The 22,626-nt window shown below is 40.3% G+C and overlaps 1 protein-coding gene across 1 annotated transcript in view; it reads right to left on the reverse strand.

Annotated features, from left to right (window-relative positions):
* The window catches only part of ADAMTS12 (ADAM metallopeptidase with thrombospondin type 1 motif 12), a 184,366-nt gene that overhangs the window by 110,738 nt on the left and 51,002 nt on the right, over positions 1-22,626 (reverse strand). Inside the window, exon 3 of the mRNA XM_032205680.1 lies at positions 6,274-6,448. Coding sequence (XP_032061571.1) covers positions 6,274-6,448 — 175 coding nt within the window. The remainder of the gene's footprint in view (positions 1-6,273; positions 6,449-22,626) is intronic.

Genomic DNA, 22,626 nt, shown 5'->3' on the forward strand with positions numbered 1-22,626 from the left:
AAAATAAAGAAAGAAATAGAAGACAGCTAAATAAGAGAGAAAGACATAAGGTAAAGGAAAAAAGAAAAAAATAAAGAAAGAAAGAAAGAAAAACGAAAAAAAAGGGGAAAAAAGAAAAAGGAAAATGAAAAAGGAAAAAAAAAGAAAAAAGAAAAAAAAAGTGATGCACAACAAAATTGCTCACCACCTACTGACCAATGCCCAGCGAGTACATGCGCAGCAATGGCCCCCGTGGCCAGCGAGCCCCTATTAACTGTTCAGCACAGCACCACACCGTGTGGGACATCGCTTTTTCCAGCCTGGGCCTGTTGTCCTGGCTCTGTCCCCTCCCAGCTCCTGGTGCACCCCCAGCCTCCTCGCTGGCAGGGCCAAACCAGGATCTGAAACATCCTGGGCTCTGTGTGAGCACTGCTCCGCAACAACTAAAACATCAGTGTGTTATCAGCATTATTCTCATCCTAAACTCAAAACACAGCACCATGCCAGGTACTCAGAAGAAAATTAACCGTATCTCAGCCAAAACTAGCAGAGAAAGAAAGTTAGAAACTTCTGCATCTTTTTCTTGAGCTTGTTTGGGAAAAAAATAATTCTGCTGAGATCAAACAGTTAAAAGCAATTCATAAAATATGAATCAAAATTCATATTATTTTTGAAATTCATCAAAAATAAAATTCACTATTAGAAAAAATCAGCTGTGATGTCTGTGTTTCCCAGGTACCCTACCTCTGAAATGCAAAATCTCCCACTGTCTGCACAAGCAGGCGCTCACTGCTCACAGTTCAATGAAGACTGTTCCAGAAATGAGATACTCCACATACTCCTGGAGGCTGTTTCTATTGTGGTTCTGGCTTTAAAACAGAGGTCACTCTGTCTATATGTATCCATTTGCTCTTTTTTCACAGCAAGCACCATTTAAACAGGTTTGTAGAGCATGTTTATAGAAAGGAGAGGGATGCAGGGAGAAAGATGCTCTTCCCTCTGCGCTGAATTCAGCTTGGTTATTATAATTCAATATGTGAAGTTACTATTCTAAGAAAAAATAGCCTTTGTGTTTTGGAGAAACTATGCAAATTAAGTTGAATAGTAATTGATGTGGTTAAACACAGGATAAACAAATACTGTAAAAATGTCAGCATCATTCTTTGAAAGATATGGAAGTCACACAGCATGTATTGGGTTCTGCCAGCAAGCAAGGCTGCTTACATTGGCCACAATATTCTTCCAAAAAAAGACAGACTATCCTTTGAGAATAAAACAGTGTCCTGGACTTTTTTCCTGCCCTCTTGCAACTGGTTAAACAAAGGACTTCACTGTCAAGAGCCAAGACTAATAGTTTATGCTGTACGTTTACAGACAGAAAAAATGAAGAGAATCCTCTGGCAGCTGCAAGTTAATTATCAACGACCAAGACCATTATTCAATAAAATCCTGCCCTCAGACACAACCCATAGGCAGAATAGCACATAACTATCATCTGAAACAGCTTAATAACATTCCAGTCACCTGCTAAATGAATTACTACACAAAACATCTCTCAAACTACTTTAAAAATGGATTTGCAGAGATGTTGGTGCTCTTCTCCTTCAGTTCCCTCCACCCCTCTGCTCACCTCTCACAGCACCAGGGTACCACCTCCTCCTCCCTCACTCCAGCTTTATCCCATCACAGCTCCAAGGAAAGAATGCCTTCAATCTAATGGAGAAGTTTCTAAGGTTTGTAACTCCTCTGCAGACAAGGATTTGGAGATTCATGTACAAGTCAAACTAATCCCAAATTCTGATATGTGTGGAGCTCATCTATCAACTGTTTTCAAAACTGTCAAAATGAGGCAAAGCATATGACAACTGCTATATGCCTAAAGCTCCTATGACTTATTCACAGAGATCTATTTTAATACCATAAATCTCTCCTTGCTTAGTTATTTAGTACAGTTTACAGCAGTTTTACTGTTTTACTGGGCTACAGTCTGAATAAAACTCAGCTACCCTACCTTTAAACTACTGCAACTTGACCACTGCACCAGACCAAGAAAAAGTCCATCTTTTCATATCCTATCAGTCCCCTCTGTGGTGCTGCCATCCCCTATCACTGCTCATCTAGGAAGGGCTCCACTGTCATTCCACAAAGCTTCTCCACTTTGCAGCTCACAAACAAACCCAATACCTTGTGACAGACTGCATTAAAACAAGCAGAAAGATAAAGGAGCAGATCTTCTCTTATTTTGTGAAAGGGAAGTTAATTCATTCTCTTGCGCTGTACCTTGGAGCACTGGAAAGTTTTTAAGATAGCCTATTTAGAAAAACAAAACAAATCCTCACTTTTCCTCTCCCACAGGCAAAAATGATCAGAAAAGTTATTTGTAAAGGTCAGGGCAATTTTTTATTTATCATGTTTGCCCCTTCTCACACATTTCAAATATCACTGTAAGACAGCAGCTTGCAATGTACCGTATCATGGTGCTGTTCTTAAGATAAGCACTCAGTTTTGCATGCAGCTAATGACTGAGTCATCCAGCAATTGCCTTAGCAGCAGCGGGAGCATACAGCACATACCTAAGTTCTAATTTACATCATTTATCACAATGATTTTTCTCCAAATATGTGGAACTTCAGGATACTGCAAATTATAAATTAATTAATATAATCATTGCAAGAGCACAGGAATGTAACTGATGCAAAAATATTACTGTATGTAGATCAGAGACAGATGACAAGCAGGGTTGGAACCTGGAGATACATCTGGTCATTGTCACAGTAAAAGCTGTTGTGAGCAAACTGCACAGAGCTTTTTTCTAGAGCTCCCTACATCAAAAAAGGCTAAAAAGTACTGTACAGGAGGTAGAGTCCTCACCTTCTCCTTCCTACAGCAATTCCTCTTTTTTGATTTTGCTTATACAAGTAGTCTTTCTATTCCTTGCCAGACAGACCTGCTAACTCTGACTACATTACTATTATCACCACCAAAATTTTTGCACGGACTCCAACTTTTCCAAGCAAAAATTATCATAGAATCATAGAATAATAGATTCATTAGGGTTGGAAAAGACCTCCAAGATCATCTGGTCCAACCATCCCCCAGCCACCAATGTCATCCACTAAACCCTGTCCCTAAGCACCACGTCCAACCTTTCCTTGAACACCCCCAGGGACAGTGACACCTCCACCTCCCTGGGCAACCTGTCCCAGTGCCTGACTGCTCTTTCTGAGCAGAAATGTCTCCTCATTTCCAACTTGAACCTCGCGTGGCGCTACTTGAGGCCATTCCCTCTAGTCCTATCACTAGTTACCTGTGAGAAGAGGTCGACCCCCAGCTCCCCACACCTTCCTTTCAGGTAGTTGTAGAGAGCAGTGAGGTCTGCCCTCAGCCTCCTCTTCCCCAGACTAAAAAACCCCAGTTCCCTCAGACCCTCCTCACAGGACTTATGCTCCAGGCCCTTTACCAGCTTCATAGCCCTTCTCTGGACACACGCCAGGCCCTTGATGTCCTTCTTATACTGAGAGCCCCAAAACTGAACATAGTACTTGAGGTGTGGCCTCACTAGAGGATAGTACAGGGGGATGATCACCGCCCTGGTCCTGCTGGCTGCACTATTCCTGATACAATTACATTTCAACCTGGGCGTATAAATTGTTTCACAAGCATAGTTCTTAGAAATGGCTCAGCTGTCTTGGTTTAAGTTCAAAAAACAAGACAAAACAAAAACAGAATCAGAGCTCAAATAAACAAAAGCACACACACTGTATAACGAACCTCAGCCCACAAGCTTAAAATACTTGACTCTGAAAACCAGGTCAAACACAGGATATGGCAGGCAGCTCTTTATCAGTTATTCCCCAGCCCAGCACAAAGTTAGGACTGAGAATACAGAAGAATGGTCATGATGTTGAATCTGTAAAATACAATTTATTTCTACAATTAAATGATAACTTGGAATTGTTTTCCTTTGAAGTGATCCCAAAAGGCATTAATCTGGGCCATCTGTGATATCACTAGGTATACCAGACTTCTGGCATGAAACAGCATGAAGTGCTTGTGGTGTTGAAAAGAGGGAAGAGGCAACTTGCCACCTTTAAAACTTAATTTATGTACCAAATATTCCCTACACCCTGTGTAGTAAATATATTCAGCAAAGAACTCAAGAATTAACTCACTTTCCATTTTTATTCTGTATTCTACCTCTACAATGAGCAATTGATCTTTAATAATGCCTACTGTAAACAGGAAATTACACTGAAGTCTTTTTCTAGCCCTGTTGAAGAGCTGGCTACAACAGCAGTTGAATAACAGAACATAAAACAAGAATTAAGGAGTTAAGGCCACCATAAGAACCAGTGACTATTATATCTTTTCACACAAAGAGCAGAAACATAATGAAGGGAATGCTTTCTTTTCCCAATGCACTTTTTCACACTGATTACTTTTATTACAGTCAAGCAGATTACTACTTGACCAAAAGCAGGCATAACCTATAAAGGCTGATCAAGTCAGTTAAACACAGAAGCCTAAGTGACAAGTGCATTACTTTTTTAATTCATAAGATGCTCCCTTTGCTAGCCTGAAATATCATGAACATATTATTAGTACAAGGAATAGCTCAATCATATTACAATGAATAACATCAGACAGAGTTAAAATCCAAAAGCCAATTAGAGCAAACTTAGCTAGTCTAAGTCATGAAATCTCAGGGAAGGTATGCTCAATTTGTCCTAGCATCCAGGTACAGTCTTTCTCAGTCTCATTCTTCAATACTTTAAAGGAAGACCCCAAAGATAAAAAGTGAGAAGTAGAAAGAAAATTATCAGACTACACAAAGCAAATACACAGCACAATGCCTGGTATTTTCTATCTTCTTTCCACACTTAAAATTACCGCTTATAGACATTATTCCATGCATAAAAGAAACATGGAGGACGGTAGACTAGAACAGTTCGTCACTCTTCACAGGCAAATCTAAACAAATTCCTCTGATTTATCCCAGTAATCAGCAAAGGAAATGAAAAATCAAGGAGATACTTTAGATCTGTTAAAATAGACACCAATATTAGATATTCATGGCTTATCAACTTAAGGTTTAGTTATCTAAAAAGTAGATATAATTTTATTTGATGAAAAACAATAAGAAACACCATTGATACTAATTCTTATGGCTTCCCCTTACCCTTACCTATGCATTATCACAGAAGATCGAGTGTCTCCCCACTAGCCCCCAGGCTTCTGGTTTCCCCCAGCAGTTTCACACTGCTCTTATCCAGCAAGAAACAACTGCTATCCAGGTCTACAACCAGAAGCACAGGGGGGCTGAGTTGTCTGCTTCTTTAAATTTTCAATTCACATCACACAGCAATAGAACTGCAGCAGCAGTCATGACTGAGAATTAAAAATTCCAACATATCCTTCCTTCTTTTGCACCCTCAGAAAAGAACCAACTATTATTTAACCATTAACCCTGGAAAAACACACAGACACACACCTCTACGTATTCCGCACCTCTATTTGTACATAACCTGGGCCTTACATCATTTGGGTTATTTTCATTCTTCCTACCAAAACTTTACCATTAGTAATGAATGAATAAAGTAAATGATTCTAAAAATAATTAAAGAAACTCATTTTGGAGATAGGAGATATAAACTACATACTCCACCTTTCCAGGATAGCCTATTGGCTTGTTTTCCCAAAAGGCATAATGCTGACTGTTTTTGCTCCTGTATGTAAATTATTTTTTTATTTATGCTTCTAAAAAAAACACCAAAACAAACATATAACCATTGATCTGTTGATGCCTTACACTACACTTTCAGAACTGTCAAAAGTCTTTAAATATTCTGGTAACAATCACTAAGAATCTATGAAGCTTAAATATAAACACTGGATTAGAGATGGGATATTTTATATTAAGAACAACATTTCTATGGAGCGAGTATACTTTATTTAAAATAATAACAACTGCAATTCTTGTCATCCCAAAACTACTGAAGAATTTCAAGTCAAATTTACTGAACAATTTTGGCTGGAGGAAAAAGTGTGGGGTAGAAAGGAGCAACGGTGTGAAAAACATTCCAGCAGTCACAAGGCGGATTTAAATTCGGACTCAGAAAGGAACCAGATGGGTGGTCATAGAGGTGTTTTGACTGAGACACTCTCATTTTGCATAATCTCTTTTTCTACAGTTTAGGAAAGCCTGGCAAAAGGAAAGGCACAGACAGCTGGAAAATAAAAGCTGCTCAGAGAGATGCGGAAGGCAAATAGGCAGAAATTCAGCAACATTTGTACCATTCAATCCACATGCTTGTTGTTCTTCCACTGGAATTGCTCGTCTTCTCCTTAAAGCATTTTGAAGGGTATTTGCCTCATAGATAATGTGGGGATGGGGTGTTCCCTCTTTCTGTGGATGCTTTTTAATGGGCTCAATGAAGTAATCCCCATGGGGCAGTTGGAAATATCCAGTCTGAAAATAAGCATAAAATAGTTAATCTCTACTGTCCAGTACCTGAAGTCAAAAGTAAAATAGACTCTTTTCACACCACCATCCTTGAGCTCTTCTCATAAGCCAGCCTTTACACTGTGGCATCAAAATATTAAAACAACACAAAACAACACATTTTCAGCATTTATTTTGCTGCATACATCACAGTTGCTTTGTACCTCATGAAGGTGTAACAGACCAGATGGGAACAGAAGAAATATCTTCTTCCTAATGTCCTGAAATACCATGTATTGAGGCAAAAGCTTCCATATTTGTACAAAGCCACGGAAAGGTCAAGAGTTAATTAGTCAAACATGATGCAGTACAAAGAGCCGCATCTTGTTCTTCTGGCGTTTTGCAGCCATTCCCCAGAGAACAAATCCTGAATAGAAGCTATTTCATAAGTGAAAAGCGTAATTCTGCTCCTACTGAAATTCCACAGTCAGATTACACAACACAAAATGGCTGAACTGTGTGGTCCACTCTCAACTCAAACAACAAACATCACCCCCCACCACAAGCCCCCAGGCTTTCAATGGAAGAAATAAGTAGCTTTTCATGACTTATACCAAGCTATTGTGATCATACAATAGGCTGGCATAACAAAGGCTGTAAAATTTCTCATGCTACAGCTTTTGTATCAAGCTCCTAACTTTGACTGAGCGCACTTTTGACAGGGCTTTGATATCAACCTGGACTACACAGGATTCATTTACATCTCCTGCTGCTGCAGTCTGAAAGATGCATGCAACTGAGAATGGCCTTGGTACCGTGTCTCAGTTTGCATTTCTGCAGAGATTGCTAACATTGCAAAACCATTCTACAGCCCCTACACTCCAACATATACAGAGCAATACTAAATCTAAAGAGAAGGATCTACTGACAACTCAGGTCCCGTAGCCCACGCTGGGGATGTGACAGAAGATCAAGGTATCCCACCCACTCTTAGACCTTTTTTTCAATCTTTGTTTATTCTCTTGCTGTGGTCAGTGCATCTTTCTTAACCTGCTCTGGGACAGGGGAAAAAAAAAAAGTCAGCAACACTGTAATTCCTTAGCTGCTGTATTCAAACTTACAAGGACAGAAAAATTTTTTAAATCATTCTGAAATACTCCAAGGTCCCCCAGTTTCCCTAGGCAGTTGGGAAAGCCAGCACAAAAGCAAGAAGAGGGAACTCTTTGGAGCTGGGGAGTCTGCCCCAACATCTCTAAAAAGTGACAACTCTTTCCCTTTCCAGTTTTCCACAGCAAGTCAAAGCTTAAAAAACAGAGATTATTCTTGGCTTGAAACCTTAAGGTTACACCCATAAGACTTCACAGGTTTAAGACTCAAAGTCACATATGTTTGCTCATGTGGGATTACTGTTACTGCTTGTATGTTTTCATTTCCTTTTTAAGGAAAAAGAAATTGAGCCTTCTGATTCTTAAACACAAAACCAAACATGCCCAGGTTTCTTTTTAAATTATAAATCAAGGCTACTTTTGACATAGTCTGAGATGCACTACGAAAGCAATAAAACCCATGCTTAGAATGGATAATGATGTCAAGCAAGCATGAACCTACAGAGGAGGAATTCCTATGTGGAGGCTAGACAACGAAATAAGTAGATGTTGCATTCCTCCTGCTGCTCAAGGAATCAAAGCATTGGCACAGGTCCATTCCATTTCATTCCACAGGATTCGAACTTTCTTTTATATTTTATAAGTCCTATTGTGTTTTTAGCCTGGTTGGAACCAGGAAGAACTAGCCATCTTCACTGCAGAGGCTGATTTTGTAGGGCAGACTGATTAGACACTGGCTTATTGTGTCAAAGTTGCACCTGTATAAAGGAAGGCAATCACATAAAAATTATATGTATCAGTAGTGACCTCATTTACCAAGCTCCCCAGTTTCTGTATGTCAAAATTCAGCTATCCATCCAAGCTTTACGGAGCAAGAGAATAAAGAAAAAATAAACTTATTTCATATTGCAAATGCACACACATAGATGGCAGGAAAGGTTGTTCAATGAGCCAGTAACCATTGGCTACTACAGAACCCGGCTTTGGACATTCCCACTGATTTTATTTTATTTTTTTTTAATGTTACTGTTTCTCAATATGAAACATCTGCTTTCTCGGTCTTAATGTTTTTTGCCATAACAACTCTATTCTAAAGTGAGCTCTGCCACAACAGACATCCCAAACCAGCCGGCATTCTGCAGACATCATTTGTTAAGTTCAGTACTGTAATTTCCCTGTCCCATCCTCCTGAGGTAGAAATCCTGCCAGCCTTCCTGTAGATCAGGGGTGAAATAAATTTTCGTCCTGTCCTCTACAGTAAATGCTTATCTGTACTAATTCTTCTACTATCCTTATCATCATCATCATCATCACTTTCCAGGAGTATATGCAGCCACTTGAAGCATGCCTGTATGTGTTTCATTCTTCATGTAGATGGATAACTGAATATGAACAGAAACAGCTGCACCAGCCTTCTTCTAGTTGTAATTACTACCTTCCTGCTTGTCTCCTCTATGTTATGTGAGGCAAGGTCCAAGAGATGCCTCCTGCAATTTATGCAGAAAAACTAGAAAATTTTGATGTCCCTTACTTTCTGGAAAAGACCACACTTATGTCTCTTTCCCTGAAGAAAGACACCTCAGAGATGAATAACTTTTACGCAACGGTTATAACATTTGTTCTTTAAAAGAGGTTTATAGAAGACAGAAGTTTTGCATTTGTTGGCTGCAGATCGCTCTATCTTGGGAAGATAAAGGCTGCTCCCACACTTAACATGAGGCTGAAGTCGCTGTGAAACATGAAGGAGAAGCCTGGGGGGTTGTTCTACTGGGGAGACATTCCAGACCTTTCCAGTGTCATCAACTCACAATTCAACATGCCTCAACAGCTCCTGACACCCTGGAGTAGCACAGCTAACCTACAGCTATAACTGCTACCAGCTCTGAATAAAACAAGAACAACTCTAAGCAGGCAGCTGAACTCCACCACAACCTCTCTCTCACTCCCCTTCCTCAAAGGGGACAGGGGAGAAAATGCAATGGAAAGGGCTCAAGGGTTGAGATAAGGACAGGCAGATCTCTTAACAATCATAAACTTGGGCAAAATAGATTCAGCATAGGGAGATTAATACACTTTTCTGCCTGTTACTAACAGATCAGAGCAGTAAGAACTAAAAACAAACTAAAAACACCTTCTCCCTCCCCTCCACCCTCTTCTATGTCCTCCCTGAGCAGTGCAGGGGAATGGGAGCTGCAGTCAGCAGCTTCATCTCTGCCGCTCCTTCATGGTCACTCTCTGCCCCTGCTCCACATGGGGTCCCTCCCATGGGATGCCATCCTTCCCACAGGCAGCAGCTCTTCAAGAATTGCTCCCACGTGGCTCCACCCCACGGGGTCCATCCCCCAGGAGCAAACTGCTCCAGCATGGGTCCCCCACGGGTGGGTGGCAGCTCCCCCCAGACCCCCTGCTCCTGTGTGGGCTCCTCTCCATGGGCTGCAGCTCCGGCCTGGGGCCTGCTCCTGCGGGGGCTCTCCATGGGCCACAGCATCCTCCAGGCCACATCCACCTGCTCCACCGGGGGCTCCTCCACCCATGGGGGGGATGCAGCGTGGAGATCTGCTCCATGTGGGACTCATGGGCTGCAGGGGGACAGCCTGCTCCACCAGGGGGCCTCTGCACAGGCCGCAGGGGAACTGCTGCTGTGTGTCCGGAGCACCTCCTGCCCTCCTGCTGCACTCACCTCGGGGGCTGCAGAGCTGCTTCTCACTCCTCTCTCCCAGCTGCTGTAGCACAGCAGTTTTTTCCCTTTCTAAAATCTGCTCTCACAGAAGTGCAAACAACATTGCTGATAGCTTGGCTTTGCCCAGCAGTGGGTCCCTTTGAAGCCAGCTGAAACTGGCCCTTATCTAACACGGGGCAGCCTCTGGACTCATCACACAGAGGCCACCTCTGCTACCAAAACCTTGCCATGTAAGCCCAATATTGTCATACGCAATCCTTCGTGATCAGCTTGGCAATACTAACTGGGTGCACTCATGCAGTCATTTCACACGTTAATTCAGTGGTGAGTCCCCACAAGCAACTGATGGGATGGCATGGAAAAATATAAGCCAGCACTGTCACCAAATAGAGTATAACTGTACCTGTTAGGCCACTGACTGTGCACTTTGAACCAAAATGAGGGTTTGTTGCTGTTTTTCTACTTTCAGCTTTGACCTCAAAATGGCTCATGAAAAACTGTTTTAACCTCTGCCTAAAATGTGGTTCTTAAGGCAAGAGGATGTTTCCTTCACTCCTGTTTTGCACGGCAGACTTGAAAAGTACATTAAAAATCTGTATGCTAGTAAGACTGCAAAGACAGAAAGGGCAGAGGTGGCACTTTGTTACTGTTGGTTCCTATTCTTATTCAGAGGATCCAACAGAACATACAGTTTTTTCAAGTACTATAATTCTAGACAGATTGCAAGTTGTGGCAAAAATAAAAACAATAAACAGTTTGCTCCAGAAGTTATCACAGATCCTAAATTCTAGCAGCCATACAACTCGTTTAAGCAAAACTGCCTGCTCTATGTATAATAAATTCCTCAGTGATGTAAAAGATTTATAAGCAATCTTTCCTTTCACTTGAACTTTCTGCACTGGGAGATTCTGAAAGAGTTTGAAATTTGGATGAAAACATAATTGCTCAAATATGGAGTAAGATTGATACCATTACATCTTACACAGCATTTTAGTGCCATCTGCATTCTCCACGGTAAAGACAGCTGCCGGACAGTGCAGGACAGAGACAGGATATTGTAACCAGGCCAGATCTTATCTTTCTAAAGGTGTTGGTCACTGTGTAACCAAACATCTCCAAGTACTCCTTCTTTCCAGACAGTTTCAGTATACAGGTATTCTCTATCGGTGTTGCTAGCTTGAAATAAGAGCATGCATTGCCCTTATTTTTCTTGCAGCTGCCATTAATATGGTACTGTAAGCACCATGTGGGGAAAAAAGATGGAAAAGAAGATGAAAATAATGGAAAATAAAATAAACTAGATTCCCTGGTCTGTATTATTCCCAGCCACTATTCCATGAGGATACAAAGATTCTTGAGACCAGTGTCTTAACTACAGCTCTGTGTATGTGTTACATAAATGTTTTCTTTCCTGTAAATCAAAGCAAATTTAGGGAGGCTCCCTCCTTTATCATAAACACTCAGCTTCCTCCTTTATCATGAACACTCACTGATGCTAAATACACTTCAAAAGTATTTTCAAACTTTCTTTACATCAACTCTCTGTCACTGCCAAATCACTCAAGAACTGTTAGAATTGCAAGTGCAATTCAACAGTGGAGTGCACTGAAATACACAATTCTGCCTTCTACATGCAATACATATAGTTTGCTTCCATCATGTATGTCCATGCTTAATACCAGTCAGCAGGACGATGGGAAAAGGACTAAATCTGAAGATACTAAAGGGCTATGGTAATTTTCCTCTGGCAGTTCAATATTGTGTCAGACAAAAACCCAACAAAAGCCTCAACATATTTAGAGTAACAGATAATTCTATTGAAAACACTTAACTTGCTCTCCTCCCCCAGAAAGAGACTTGAAAACTAGTAAAAATGACCATGCCTTGTACTCTACACATCCATCTCATTCAAAACTTGTGTCCAATACTGAGTTTTGGCATGCCTGGCAATTCAGCATGGACATAATAAGGCAGCTAGGACTCATATTTGCAGCGGGACTTCCTGCTATGGTGGAAGTAGCTCCATCAGAATGGAGCTTCTTAAATTGTTTTTCTTCCATCAAGACTTCCTGTAGCAATAAATTCTTTGCTTTAACGCAAACAGGCATCCATTTATCTCCTAAAACAAGATCCCTTATCCTTCCTTTGTTTATCCTGAAACTGTTTAATTTTTGACTGATTAGCTGCCAGGTAGGAATAGTTGTTTTCACTCCTATCCAGAATCATAAAGAAGAGCATATGTATTATGCTCTAGGTCATATATTAAACAAATTTTCAATTACACAATCTATCAATTGGAAATGTAAAGACCCTACACATTATAGAGCTAATGAATAAAACTCTCACAGTTTTAACCCTGAGAAATGTGGAGCTCTTTAGAAACAAGTCTGAAAAAGAGAAGATTAATAGTTTATATTTCATGTGCTAATCTAGTTGGGGAAAATATTCTTTAATGAATTCAATTTCCAGTTCTGTCTTCATCAGAAATGCAGTACCCGTGTAAATTTATGGGTGAAACCAAATATGAAAATCACAATGCACTGTGCTCACCAATGCCGCTTGGGATGAAGTGACTGTAAGAGTCTGCTTCCAGCACATGCAGATGTACTTTCAAACAGCATTCAACAGACTTTCAGTACTTACTGAATTCACACTTTGCACTTGGACTTTCATTCTCCACAGGCTGTATAGCAAGAAAGGAAGTAATGAGACTAACTGGAAGAAAACGTCACCTATCTTCACATTAAATTTACTTCAGAGCACTCAGAACTGGCAAATTTATCTTTGCTATATAAGTGCTTCTTTAATTTTGTTCATTTCATCTGTTCTTTTTTGACTCTCAAATATAACAGCAAGCGTTTTTCATTTAAAATCCATCAGATTTCAAGCTATGTATATATACAATGTACGTGTGTGTTTTTTTGTTTCATTTTTCAACAGTTTATAACATTTTTTTATTATTATTTTTTTTCATTTTGTAGCACATTTGGTAATGTGATGAACTGCAGTTCCCGGGTGCATTCACATAGCCTCAGGGTATACAAATAATCCTCACTATGAAATTCTCATCAGAAATAAGCAAGCTTAGTTATGCTTATTGTAAAATGCAGATTTAAAAGGTTAGTTTTTACCACAGAAAAAGTGATTGCAGCCAAGTTCCCTTCATTCAAACTTTCTCATGATAAGCTACTGTATAAAATAATAGAAATGGCCATAAAATGGAGGAGGGTGGGGTCTCTTGTCTACTGGGGAAAACTGAAAAAATGTGTTATTGTTCTTCCTTCCTTCCTCAAATTCCAACATTTTTTTTTTCCCTAGGCTGTATTTGGAAGCGCTTTTACACTACTTAATGGGATTTTTCACTCAAGTGTCTCATCCTTTTTACACAAATGGCTCCCTGGACATATTGCATCTCCCACACTGCATGTTGCTCACCATGAGGCAATACTAGGACAGTTCTGAATCAAGCTTTTCAGTCAACGTTTTTGATTTTCAGTAGAAATCTCTGTTTTCCAGCGGAAAGCAGGTATTTTTTTACATAATATTTCTTTTGGTCAAATGTTCAGCATTTTTTGTCAAAATATATTTTCTGGCAGGAATTTTTCAAACAGTTCCACATAGGAAACTGAAGCAGAGTCCTGTGGGAGAAGGGAGAAGAACAGCTTTAGCCTTGACTAAGTTTTGTAATTTGCACTTCTATTCCAGACAGGAAGGGCTGGAATTAGTGGGAGTATGTCAGGCGAACAGGGGAAGAAAAAAAAAATCGAGTCCAATTCTCTATTACTGAGAACAATGACAATAATGCCAAAAAAAGTAACATCTGTAATGAGAGCAGTTTGTTCCTCAAAGCAGACTGCAGTATTTCCAACAATAAGTCAGCAACGGACTCTGAAAACATGGTGAGTTTTTAGAAATTAAGGAAAACAAAAATAAGAAGAAAAGATGCTGGTTTTACCCTTAAGTAGTTTGCTGCACAGCCACATACTATAACTGCAAAGTGTGGTAAGAGAAATTCGCTTTGAATAAAGGACTCTTCTAATTAAAGAAAAAAATGTGCTGTAGGAAACAGAAGTATTCCCACACTCATTACCAGAGAATGTCAGCCTCAAATAATCAAAACTGAACTACGGAAGTAAATTATCTGTGAACATATTTTCGTTTTTCTTATTTTCCTTTTTCAGATTCTGATTTGTTTTCTGTGAATTTCCCCCACCCTCCCAAGGTCTTTCTGTTTGAAACGTCATTGGTTCCTACCTCCACCTAAAACACAAACCCTGTGACACAAGGATCCAAGCAAAATTTTCATCTCCTTCCTCAGCTACAGCTACAAAGAAATTGACCTGCCATGCCATTGCTCAGGCAGAGAGGAGAAAGCTGAGAGGCTGATTCTCTTTCAAGAATTGAGAAATTGGACAAAAGCTTGTATTATGAACATCACCCCCACAAAAAGCCAGCACTTTATCTCTTTTAAAGAAAATAAATGATGCTTTCAGCAGGATTAAGTGACAAAGGTGCTAAGCCTCTGGAACAGAGTCTTATAGTTTAGCATAGTTTTGGTACAAAATTAAAATAGCTTATTTTTAGAATAAGGTAAGGGAAAGGACAGAATCATTATCTTACTAAATCAGTCCAAACCTGGGCCTGAGCAGGACTGGTTCATTCCTCTTCCCACAGTTTAGCAGAGATGGAGACTTGGATGAAGTTTATCTAAGATGCATTTAAAGAAGCTAAGGCAGGTCTACATTTGAAATCCACCATTTATTTAAATGGGTAAGAGAAGCAAACAGACCAAATTCTGTGTCCATCTGTTCCTCTGCAGTGCCCCAGAAAGAGTTTTTTACATATTACTGACAGCCAGGAATAACTTCTGTGGACCTCCAACTCATTGCAAGCTTCACATTTCTTACAGAACCTGAAGTACCTTGGCTGTATTCATTTATATTAGAGGAAGTTCTCTTTGAAATTAATCTTATGTGAGTATTTGAGAATGGGTCACATTTTTTTTTAAAAAAAAAAAAAAGCACCTTTGTTCATACATCAGGTCATGGCATCCTAACGCTTATTGTTCATCCTAAAAACATTTTTTACTTCTTCCAGCTCTTTGTTGGTTACTCTTAGAAGCAGCAGGCCACGTGTCTTATTTACATATTCAGTTCTGGGTGCCCTGCTGGCCACCAACTAGCTAGACCAGCATCACAGACATATCCCATCAGACTACTTTTCTTATGATAGAAGACCTGTAAATGAAAGCTGATTTCTGTATGGCCATGAAGCTGCTTGAAGCCTCATTATAATATCTGTACAGGCTTCTGCTTTGGGATCTCCAGTGGTTCACAAGGAAGATGAACCACTACATCTCTAACTGTATCAGTCACATCTTGTTGTCTAATTCCCAGACTGCCCTTATGCTTCTTTCCACATTCTCATTTTCTACTTTTTGAAATATATCCCATTTGATCTGCTTAAGCCAGATCTGTGCTTCTTTTCTGCATCAAAGGATCAGACACACAAATAAATTCCAACAGAAAAAAAAATTATTGTCCATTAGTGGAGATACAGTGAATATCCATTTTTATGGTCTTAAAATACAGCGAAGATGACATTTATTAAATCTTACACAACTTCCAGCACTGGTTATATTAAGTTGAAACAAGCCTGTGTTTGCCACAGGCTGAGCGTCCAGCAGGGAAATTGCATGACACATCTGACTCGTAATTCATTAACTCCAGCACAGTTTGAGTCCTTATTCTGTTTGCCACTCTGATTTCCAAACTGCCGCTGAGAGATGGACTCCCAAGAGCTCTCTGAAGCCCAGGGCACTCCTGAGGTCCAGGGCACTTTTTGCCCACGTTGCCTTTGCAGTTCAATGGCTGACAAGTCCGCTGTGTCTTTGGAGGAAATGGCATGGTCCTTTGGGCTGCTGAACCTGCCAAAATCCAGGGAGGTGATACCCCCACCATGCCCAGCCTGTGCACGAGCACATCCACACAGCAGGTCACATCATTCTCAAATGCAAAGTGCCTGCACAAGTCTTTCCTCCTGCATAAGTCGGTTAGATAATACTGAGCACTCCAGCAAGCAATGAGTATGAAAAATATCAATATAGCCTTAAGCTCTACTTCAGAGTGAATCTAATAGCAACTTAAATCTAAATTGAAGATTAATAACCTTTACTGTCCAACCTCAATGACACCACAAAACTTTTCTGAGTGTTTGCCTCTACCGTATGTCCTTGGTCTCTCTGTCCTCCCCCTCCCATTTTGTGAAACCCTTGTATACTGGAAGTTTTAATGGCAACTTGTACTGAATAAATATAAAACCACCAACAAAACAAAACAAAACAAAACAAAAAAACATGAGCTGTTTCTCCAGGTGCAGGAGGCTTACTTTGACTATAGTCACAGGAGGGTGAGATTCTTGCAAGTTTTGCCTTAATTTGGAATCCAAAAACAACTTGGCAGGTCTCACTGTTCTGAGACAAAATATGTTTCCCAATTTCTCCAAAAACAACCTTCAGTTTGGAGAAGTAGGAAAGAGCAACAGCTGTTTTATTCTTGGAAAATACTCTTGGAACATCTAATTCATCTCTTTCTAATTAAGCTTGTTCAAAAAGCACTGTATCTAAGGAGTTTACATGGTATAAATACTTTTTCCCCCTCTAATATCCAACCATATCTCATGAAAACAGAAATAAATGTTATAAGAATGGTTTGTAACACCCAGCTTCTGAAATCCCTTGTGACTTCTGATAACAGGATGAGTTCTAATGATTTGATCTGATGGACAGTAAACTTACAGTTTGTAAAGTAGATCAAATTTAAAGGTTTGAAGCCTACATAACACTAAAGAATAAAGAATAAACACCAAATCAGTGAGAGGTTTCTTACCTAAACTTTGATTTCTAATAACAATGCAAACATATGCAAGAGGATCCACAGACACAATCTCTAATCCTAGAGACTGAAAGTACCAAGGATGTTTTATTTTACTGCTCACTTACATTCTAAAACTAATTCCATGCCAGCAAGAATGGCAATATTAACACTGCAGAGCTCAAACCTATTAGAGAATAAGTAAATACAAATATTTGATCAAGTGACAACTGGCATTGTTTCTACTGACAAGTCTTATTTGTATTACTGTGACCCGCAGGAACCCTAGTCAAGAGCCAGTAAAGCAGAGTTCAGAATGATGAACCAAAGAGACAGCTGCCACGACGTGTGCAGACGGATGGAAGAAAGCACAATTATCCCTTTTTGCAGTGGATGAAAGCTTGGCAGGGGCTTTACTCTCCTAAAGAGAAGAAAAAGGAAGATCACAGTACAACTTCTGCTCCTCCACAGAAATAATTTTGCTTGAAGAAGCTGAAGATTGAAGTCTGAGAAACAACAGACTGGATTTCACTGACCCATCTGCTGACTCTCTTCTAGCTTTATTCTGTGCAGCTCCATCACACAAACAAGCAGCATTGTCAGGAGCAGAGGGTATGATTTAGGTCTGCAGTTGTGATTGTCGGGGTATCAGGGAGAAAGCTTCTGCCTCTCTTTCCTGTAGACTCATGAAACCTCTGGCTGTGTGCCACAGATGGGACTTATGAATGAATTTCAGCATGCCTAAGAAGGGTCACACCACCACTTACCATGAAAGTCACATTAAGGTAACCTAAAAGGCAGACGGTACTGATGCTATCAGTTTCTTCACTTTTCATGCTTCCAGTGCTTTTCCAAAAGGTCATTTTCCCACATCAAACGGTAACCTCAGAGCAGCACTGTTACACTGAGTTTCAGCTCAGTGCCTATGGTAGAAATTATCACTTCTGCCTAATAAATGCTTGAAACATTCTGCCCTTTTTTCCATGGGAGGCATGAGAGAAAGCTTCTCTACTAGCTTTGCACAGGCTGAGAGCCACGCTCACATGGCAGATAGCTACACTGCCACTGGGGAAGATTGAAGGGGAAGGGGGTTTATCAAAACCAAATACACTGTGAAAGAAAATCCAGTCCTTATCTGAGGGCAGCTGTGACACATTAGGATACCAGAATATATCAAAATATGAGTGACAGTACACTGAAAAGGATATTTCGCATCACAAGCAGTGGCTGTATTGAAAAACGATTGAGAGAAAGAATTGAGATATGGGAAGAAAGGGGAGAAGAAATGAAATAGAGCCATAAGAAAAAGGTTCAGAGTCCCTGAATCTGGAGGACAAAGCACTGCCTCTAGTACACAGATGATGCTTGGTACAATGTAGTCTGGAAACCTGCATAACAAAAACTGGTAATTAGAACAGAAATGCTACACTTCTGCAGGCCTGAAGCAAACCACATGCCACTCATTTGACTTTCCCTGTTATTTCTGTCTGCCCGAGAAAGGAAAACTAAGTGATTTTACGACTGCATCTGGCACAGCACAATAAACGTTTTTACAAACCTGGTACAAGTTCCAGGTCCCATACATACCAAAGTTGAAGGCTAAGCTGATTCAGCATTATGTTCAGGTCATTTTAAGAACATAATGTGTGCAAGTTAGCTGTAAACTTGACATAAATTCTCCCCTAGAAGCTTTAATTCTGACTGAAATCCACTTGTGTTGGTATGAGAGGTACACTGCACACACTAATACATCATCCAAATTACCTGTACATGTGAGACACCACAGCTTGCAGGCAGAACAACTCTCTCAGAGGTGCAGAGATGACCCATGATTTCAGACTCAAGTTGTTAAAAAAAAAAAAACAAAAAACACACACACAAAAAAACACTGAGAACTAAAGCCTGTGGAACAAACAAAAACCCCTAAATCCATTCACATTCAAGTTTCAGTTCAAAACTTGGCAGGATGTACACTCAGTAAGGACCAAACAAAAGGGGAAGTTGGTACCAAACCAGTAACTGAGTAGACTACTTACACTAAGACTGGCATAATTAAATCTCTGCTAATTCCAAGACCCTTCTGCTAGGAAGCTAAATCTGATGAAATGCCAAGCACTGCCCTTGAGGTGCCAAATCCTTTAGCCCCTACTGAAGCAGTTGGGAAGTCAGCATGTTCAATGGTTTCCAGAGCAAGGCCCAGAGTGCATTTTGCATTTTGGGCTCGATCTATAGAGATGGAGTTGTGGCTGCACCACCCTGCTGGGGAAGAATGACAAGCAGCCCTTCTAACCCACACTTGTGATTATACACAGAAAATAATAGTAGCTCAGAATGATTGAGGTTGGAAGGGACTCTGGAGATGACCCAGTCCAACCCCCCTGTCAAGCAGGACCACCTAGAGCACATTGTGCAGGATGGCATCCAGGAGGGTTTTGAATATCTCCAGAGAAGGAAACTCCATGACCTCTCTGGGCAACCTGTTCCAGTGCTCTGTCACCCTCACAGTAAAGAAGTGCCCTCTCGTAATCAGCCGGAACATTCTGTGTTTCAGTTTGTGCCCGCTGCCTCTTCTCCTGTCATTGGGCACAACTGATCAGCTCAAAGGTTTTTCCAGTTACATTCAGACCTGTCCGAAGGGAGTAATACGGTGTGCAGACAGCAGCCCAGGGCAAGGACAAAGAGCCTGTTCTCTTGGATTCTGCTGCTACATAGCTATCTGGGGCAGGAAAATTTCTCTCAGTGCCGGTACCATCTTCAGACCACGCATCTGTGTCATGAACAGAGACAGCCATAAAAACCCATTATATTTCAAAACATGAGGGGAAGTTCCCAAGGGATCAGAGCCCTTGGAGACATCACAGGAAAGTGAACTTTGAAGTTCATTGGGTCAAGCACTCAAGCAACATACAGTAGGGTTGGCTGTACTGATACAGACGTGCTAATGGTCACGTCACCATGCAGAAGGTCAGCTGGGAGGCCACTCTTGCACAAGAAACAGCACATGAGGAAAGGCAATGAAGACACAGCCTCTTTTTCTTATCACTGCCTCCGTTTTCTGGAGGGCAGGTTTGATTCTGACAGGCATTTCCGTGTCTCCCAGAAACTCAGCAGAACTTGGAAGTGAAGTAAGGGGAGGACCAGAACATCCTTTCCATCAGCATTGACAGTTATGCTATGTTCATGTCCCAGTAAGTCTCCTGTATGCACTGAAATTGGTTAGAGCTCTTCCAGAAACTACAGACAACACCAGAGTAAGCCCCTGTGTACAAACCCAGCAAAATGCTTTGTAGCAGGTACTGTGTATATGCTAAAGTACCCACCAAAAAGAAGAAAAAAAAAAAAAAAAAAGGCAGGTTAACAAGATGGTGCTCTCTTTTCTCTTCTCTCTTTTCTCTTCAAAATCTACAGGAGAAATTCAGTCAACCCACTAGTAACACGGATGCAAAATTACTATATACTTGATGCAAAAAATAGAGAGCAGAACCCAGTAATTCAGTGCAAACCAGAAAAAAAAAATTACAGTACCATTTTGTAAATCCACAACACACCTACACATTGAACACTTTATAATGTCTTGTCTCCCGGCCTCCTGCTCCCAAAAATAGGGAACAGAAGTAGAAAAAGTACACAGAAAGGTGACTCAGGGTAAAGAGCAGCTTCTGCGTAATAAGCACCTGAAAAGGATGTATGAGAGACAACATAGGGCAGGTGGCAAGTGGCACAGAAAAACTGGAGAGTCTCTGCCTATTTGCTGTCTGCTGTAGCACAAGAGCTAGGGAGCTTTAAAAATGCTGGGAGGTTACAAAAGATTTTTTCATCTAAGACTTACTTAAGCTGAGGGGTCATTTGTCACACAAAATTGTAAATGGGAAATGTTTAGAGAGGTTCCAGAAGAGGCTGGATAAACCCATTTAGGAAAAATTAATCCCAGGCTCTCAAATAGAAAAATACCACCTACAGCTCGGAAACAGCATGTCAAGGAGATGTTCCTATTTCCTAGCTCTGTTCTTACACCTCTCCGCAAGAACCTGCTGTTGACCATTATTTCCTTCTGAAAGTCTGCTGTGTACTCAGCAAAGCCAGGGGCCTGGCAAATAACACCCTCCAAGACACAATCCACAATCTGCTGCTCAGCTGCTGCCTTTGTAAGAGCTTTTTCAGTACGGAGAAAGGCTTTCTGGGTTGCATTTCTTTTGCCTCCCAAGAGGCTTGTTCCTATTGTGCCTTTTACTCTCCTGGTTTCTATTTTCTTGTAGCCATAACATCAGGCCATGATGCCCTTTGGGGACTTCACAACAGAGCACATGTACTCTGTCTCCCCAGCATAGCTCTTCTTCTCAGAGACAGGCCATGGGGCAGGCTGGACCTCTGGGCTGACATGCAACTGCCATGGGTCTTAACAATTTTTGCAAGCGGCAACCACTTCCTTTAGAAAGTGGCACCTTTAAAAACTGTTCTTGGGAATACCTGTCTGTCTTCATGCAGAAATAATGTCTTAGTTGGGCAGCTCACCCATGGAGATCAAACTCCACGATTCAGATGGAGTCTGGCCTCAGATTTCAGGCAAAAATGATGAATTTAGGATTATTTTCAAGTATTTTGATATGCACATCTTTCTTCTGTAGAATATTTCTGAAAAAAAAAATAAAAATATAGGTTTTGCCTATTGAAAAGCTTTTGTTTTTATTTGAAACTGACATTGAATTAGAAAAAGAGAATTAGAAAAAGATATTTTTTTTTTGTTTGACTACAAAGTTATTGCTTTTGCTATTTTGGAAATAAAATACTTTTTGGAATGAAAGCATTTTATTTTCTTTTTTGAAAAGCAGCAGTCAGCCTTCAAGGTTTGAATGTGGTATGCCCTAGCACAAAGAAAAGAAAATATAGAGAAGAATCAATCTATGTTTCTGGAAAAAAAATGCAGTCAAACATTCTTAGGAACAAGACAGATGGGGAAAAGTATTTTGCTATAGTAAAAGGACTCGTTTTTCTTTCTGTTAAAGCTTTGCCGTCATCTCTTCTTTTGCTCAATGTTAAAGTTTGGTCTTCAAAACTGGCATGTTTTGAAATTCTCATAATGCATCTTTCAGGGATTCTGAAATGATAAAAATACCTTCTAACTTAAAAAGAAAAAAAAAAAAAAGGCATCGATGTTCAGCACTTCTAAGAATTCAGCACTTTGTCTCTTTAGGACATATAATACTGTTTAGAAGAAACCCACAGTGATATGTGGGAAAATATGCCACGCAATATGCCAATACTTTTGTGTAGATCAGATAGATGTTTCACACAGATGAAACACTTTCCTGGAGACGTGCTGGTAGTCCTGGAGCTTTTACTGAAAAAGCGAACATCTACAAGACTTAAACCTAAAAGATATAAAGTATCTTCAATTCCTACTCAGAATAACTCTTGCTTCTCAGAGACTAATGAAAATCCAAAGGCTTGATAACAATGGGAATAAATAAAAGGTAATAAAGACTAGATCATATGCAGTCCTGAAAGAACTCCAATGGAGTTCAGAGTTCTTAAGAAGAGGTATATTTG

This window comes from Aythya fuligula, chromosome Z (genome assembly GCF_009819795.1).
Source record: "Aythya fuligula isolate bAytFul2 chromosome Z, bAytFul2.pri, whole genome shotgun sequence".
In the NCBI taxonomy this organism is placed as follows: Eukaryota; Metazoa; Chordata; class Aves; order Anseriformes; family Anatidae; genus Aythya; species Aythya fuligula.